We start from the raw sequence: 5,123 nt of genomic DNA, 5'->3' as shown, positions 1-5,123 counted from the left end.
AGGTTGTGCCCAAAAATGGAATAGAGATAAGGATGAGAGGAGTCAAGGCTCCGCCCTCCGCTCCGGCAGAACAATGAGAATCCTCGATGAGGGACTTGTTGTAGAGAGAAACAAGACTCTCTCTCTCTAGAGAGAAGCTAAACTTTGTAGGCATTTACATCCATGAGTTGCTTGCACGAATCACACGGCCTACATGCTTCTATCACGCAGGAAGCCGGCAAAGTTTGTTCTGGTAAAAGCTGCTTAGCACTTGGCCTTGCTGTGGCTTGCAAGAGCACCCACATCCTCATTCAAGATAAGTTAAGCTAGAATACGTGAGATACAGTATGTTTTGAGCACTCATCAAGATATTTGACATACAGTATGTTTGCAAATCTTTTCAAAAAGTCAAATGGATTTGTGTAGAATAACTATTTAGAATTGCGAAAATTGGGATCCCTTGCAATAATAGACATCCATCTTTATTCCATAACGTAACTTATATAATAGATATTTTTATTTATTTTTATTGGGATATTTGTAAGGAATGAATTAGAAGCAGAGCGAGCTATAATCTAACCTCGATCCTGTCAAGGACATAATAGTAGGAAGTCAATGCACCTTTTTGTTGAGAGGGCAGAGGCCACAGCCATTCCAGCAGATGAAACTGGTCATAGTTTGCAAAAGTTACATATATTTATGATTTAATAATAATGAAGAAGATGAGACGAAGAAGATGGGCGGGCATCCATCCCAACCATCTCCCCTACAAAAAGGCAAAGGTGAGTATTCTTTAGACCAGGCACGAAAATGTTGTGCGATTAATACACAGCAAAAGAACCTTCTTTTGAAGAAAAGGACTAATATCCTCGAGAAAAGCTCCAAAGGCAAACAAATATAAATTAATCTATCAATAGAAAAAACATATAGAAACAAATATATAACACATCCCACTGAAATTACCACTCGCGTGGCAGAAGGATACGCCTCAGCCCTACAGAAGCAAGGCACTGCAACCAGATTTCTGATCACAAAACACCATAGAACAGTGCAACAGCGGCGCACGCCACCCCAGATTGTGCTCATGCAGAACCAATCTCAAGTGTTTTAACAAGCAAAACCCACCTCTAGTTGAAATAACTAACAAGCATAGAGAAATGTAAATTTCACCACCTCCCATTCCCACACCAAATCACCAAGAGAGAGAGAATGCATAAAGAAACATCTATTACACTGTAGTTGAAAGCCTACTTAAACACATTATGGGATTGATTTTTGGGCATAAAATAACAAAAAGAGAAGGCTTTAGGAACCTAAAAAGAGAGAGGATGAGTCAAGGGGACATGAAATCAGAGGAAGATCACACACCATCACTGCGGCTTTTGCTGTCACTGTTGCTGATGGCCGTAACGCCACCATTAGAACTACCATCGTCGTTGTCTGGCACGTTGATTTGCGTGGGCTTTTTGGAGGAGCCCTTGCAGAGCTTGACTGGGTATTTAATGGCATTGAGTTCCAGCTTACGGAGAGCAGCTTTACCAAGATCAACGCCACATATGTCAGAGAGCCTAACAAGGTAAAGCAGTACGTCCGAAAGCTCTTCACCCAGGTGTTCCTTCTCTTCGTCTTTCCAATCGGGCAGTCCTCTTGGAACCTCCCCCTTCCACTGGAATATCTCGGACAGCTCTCCCATTTCTCCCACCTGAAACCACCCCAACACACCTAGATACTCCAAAAATAACAGGGAAAAAGCAAAAGGTTGAAAATGAAACCTCCACTATTATGTCTTTCTACCTAAGGCCATAGTCGTGTCTTGTTATTACATTGGACAACTAGTAAACAAACCCACATCCCACCGTATACCATTTTGAAAATCTTTTGATGGACTCCAATGCACTTTATAAAGCGATTCAAAATTAGGTGAGATAATCAAATATCATGGAAGCCCCATGCAGCTGCTTTTCTTTTCTTTCTTTTTTTTATTTTATTTTTGGTGGTGGTGGGGTTAAGGTGATGAGTTGCTGTTATTCCATGACTTTTGTTGCCTTAGGACAGTTCCAAAGACGAGCTGGACTTTTACAGATCGTTCATGGTCAAAATCTGGAATTGCGTCTTGAAAATAACAACTAGAGAAGTGGCTCAGACCTCATAGAGAGTAAAAGACTGTTCCCAGCTTGAGAGACCTTCTTATGTTAATGGAAAAGCCATAATCTCCAATGGTTCTATATGTCAAATCCTCACAATGGGCATGTGATCAGAAAAATCGAACTCAAAGTGGAATATAGGGAGACATTACCCTCAGTGGGGTCCGAGTTTCTCTGCGCCAGTGTTTCCCTCATGGAAGTTAACCTTAAAATATATATAGATCTGTCGTCTAAAAACTCGTACTGATATTGAAGTTCACCCAAAACCCTAAGGGGTTTATGGATTAGTGCCAAGGCATGGGGAACAGTAGTTAAATGGAAGAAAGAAGGAGATGGATGATACTAGCTGTTGATCATCCATTGGTTTTCAGTTTACTTCTGATATTTTTCCCTTCTGAGTGTCTTTTCATTTCTTCCCTCAGGCTTCTTATCTGCTATCAAAAAGTTTTGCTTTTTTACTTTATATTTTCAAAAAGAAAATCGTTTTTTCTCCATATCACTGACATCACAAGGTGTTGAATCCCCAAAATACAAAAATGCATGAAGGGTAGAAGACAAAAATGATCAATATGGGTGATTAAGATTCCATTGTTTATTTGGAAGAGAACCCAAATAATTAAAAAAAAAAAAAAACGAAGTATTTTTACCAGAGCCAGAAGGAGATTTCTAGGGCTATGAAATTGATCCCAGTCCCTTTCCTTTGCAAACTCCGCCATTCTCTTCCTCAACCCTTCGAGAGTAACACCTTCTGATCTCTCTGCAAAACCTGTCATTGAATTCTCTGATCTTCTGCTTTGCTTCTCTTATTCACAAAATGTTCGCTGGATAATGTAATGTAAATACTCACAAATGAAATGCTTTGCTTCTCTTCTCTCCGCAAGAACCGAAGGCTGTAAATAGTAAATACACAAGCGGGGGGACCCGGTCCAAGCCTTTTACCGGAGACACATAAGAAAGCTCATTCACTGGGGCTTTTGTTTACCGGATGCTGCCCGTCCATTGGATTTGGCGACGGGCGCGTGTCGGTGGCGTCCTTGCCATTTGGAGGAACCACCGGTTATTTAGGTCTCGATTGTATTTGTAACTCATCTCAATCTATTTTAACTCATTTCATCTTATCATTACAACTTTTTTAAATTTCTACACAAAATATAATAAACAATTTAATTTCTTCAAATTTCAAAACATATTTTCTAAATTTTTATATAAAATATAATAAATAATTCAACTTTTATTCTATTATTTATAAATCATCTTAACTTATTTTTAAACCCGAATCACTCGTAGTCTACGAATCCAATTCCTTTTTTGGTCTCTCAGGGGAAGGTTTTTTTTTTTTTTAAAAAAAAGATATTACAAGAAAATCTTACGTTTATCTCCCTCCAATCAACCTATTATTTATTTTTATTTAAATACATATATATTTTAAAAATAAGATAAAATAATAAAAATATAAATCACATGTGTATAATATAAAGCTTCAAGTAGATTTTTTCTTTATTTTCTTTTTAGATTTATCTTGGTTTTTTTGTTTTTTTAAAAGGATTTATCTTGGCTTAGTTTAACCAGGTCTCTCCCATGTAAAAAATATGGGATGAAAATATTTTTTTCAAAAAATTCTATTAGTCATCTCTAAATCACATATTATATATGATTTTTTTTTATTATTTTTTTTAATAAATATATAGTGTATGGATGATAAGTAGAAGAATTTCTTTAGTTTAACAAGAATAAAAGATAAAATAAAAGAATAAAATAAAGTGTGATGTGTAATATGTGGATAAGAGATAAAAAAAATTATATTTACAGTTGTGGAGTGTGTAAATACCGTAAAATCTTTTTAAGAAAATTAAATAAATATAAGATTTATATAAAAAAATAACTTTTAATAATAAATCTTACTTTTTTAATAAATAACTATACATCACTTATACATTTTACAACTACGTATAACATCCGATAAAATAACTTTTTTTCAACGAATAGGAGTGATATATATTTTCAGCAAAGATGGCCCTACGCGACAATGATAACAGTAGTCCATCCATTAAAAATATTCTAATAGGAAGACCTTGACGATGGAAAGTTTACGAGTTGCTTTTGAGTCATAATTTAGACTAATTTTATTTAAAAATTTAAGAAAGTTTTAGATGGCTAATACTATAGTTTAAAATGAATGACCATAAATTCATAGATCAACGAGCCAACACTCGGTACATTTCCGCTCTTATTTAAAAATAAAAAAGTGTGATCTCAATCCAATTGAATCAATTTCTAGAATGAAATTAAATCGAGTCGTGTAAAGTTTGGTTGGTTTAGGTAATTAGATGAGATAAAAATTCTATGAATATTAGTATATTGACATGTAAATAATAGTGAAAAATTTATCATAACGTAAGTATAATTAACATAAGATTTTTTATAAAATATTTAATTCTGAGAACTTAAAATTGTGATAATTCATATGTATACTTATGTTATGCATGATTTATCTTGAATTATCTGACTTATCATACTTATCTTACTGGCCCACATACTTAACTCTATATACTAGGTTATGCATCAGCCCCACATCTCACGGCATCAAGAGGGGTCGCTAATGGTATTCTACCAAACTATGATGAACCATGCTTACGTCTATGGCTTGCACGCCTACCCATAAATCGTATTGATACCATATATATAAATGGTCATATTATTCACTGTTATGATCTTATCTTATACTTGATTATAAGAAAGCTTATGTGTTTTATGAAACGTGAGATGCATGAGATGTATGAGATGTATAATACATACATAACTATAATATACGGAATGAAACATAATGAATTACATGCTTGTAAATATCATAACATGCATGATACATAAACACTGACTTTCAAAGGACATGCTTTAATAATATATATAACTAGCTAATATATATTAATCCTAATTTATGATCAATCTATTTACCTTGTAATGTTATTTCCTAAAACTTTCGATACAAAATTGATCATGGTG

At 34.6% G+C, this 5,123-nt stretch overlaps 1 protein-coding gene across 2 annotated transcripts; it reads right to left on the bottom strand.

The window, feature by feature from the left end:
* Positions 1 to 949: 949 nt before the first annotated feature.
* LOC109019411 (dCTP pyrophosphatase 1-like) lies at positions 950 to 3,063 on the bottom strand. 2 transcript variants are annotated; one of them, XM_035687030.1, is made up of 3 exons: positions 2,971 to 3,063; positions 2,771 to 2,889; positions 950 to 1,681 (listed from the first exon to the last, which is right to left on the bottom strand). In XM_035687030.1, exons 2-3 carry the CDS (start codon positions 2,837 to 2,839, stop codon positions 1,340 to 1,342), a joined length of 411 nt encoding a protein of 136 aa, XP_035542923.1. In that variant the 5' UTR covers positions 2,840 to 2,889; positions 2,971 to 3,063; the 3' UTR covers positions 950 to 1,339. The 2 variants fall into 2 exon arrangements, with proteins under 2 accessions (XP_035542923.1, XP_035542922.1); XM_035687029.1 differs by having other exon boundaries at positions 2,771 to 3,013.
* Between the last annotated feature and the right edge of the window lie 2,060 nt (positions 3,064 to 5,123).

The sequence above is a fragment of the Juglans regia genome, unplaced genomic scaffold, assembly GCF_001411555.2.
Source record: "Juglans regia cultivar Chandler unplaced genomic scaffold, Walnut 2.0 Scaffold_454, whole genome shotgun sequence".
NCBI classification, from domain to species: domain Eukaryota; kingdom Viridiplantae; phylum Streptophyta; class Magnoliopsida; order Fagales; family Juglandaceae; genus Juglans; species Juglans regia.
Note: the sequence above shows the minus strand (reverse complement) of the source record. Positions and strands in the feature narration are given on the sequence as shown.

Bases quoted from the DNA above. Each gene is read 5' to 3' on its own strand.
- LOC109019411 (XM_035687029.1), bottom strand. From the start codon at position 2,896: ATGACAGGTTTTGCAGAGAGATCAGAAGGTGTTACTCTCGAAGGGTTG. The intron at 1,682-2,770 runs GTAAAAATACTT...GGGTGGTTTCAG, and splicing joins GAAATCTCCTTCTGGCTCTG to GTGGGAGAAATGGGAGAGCT.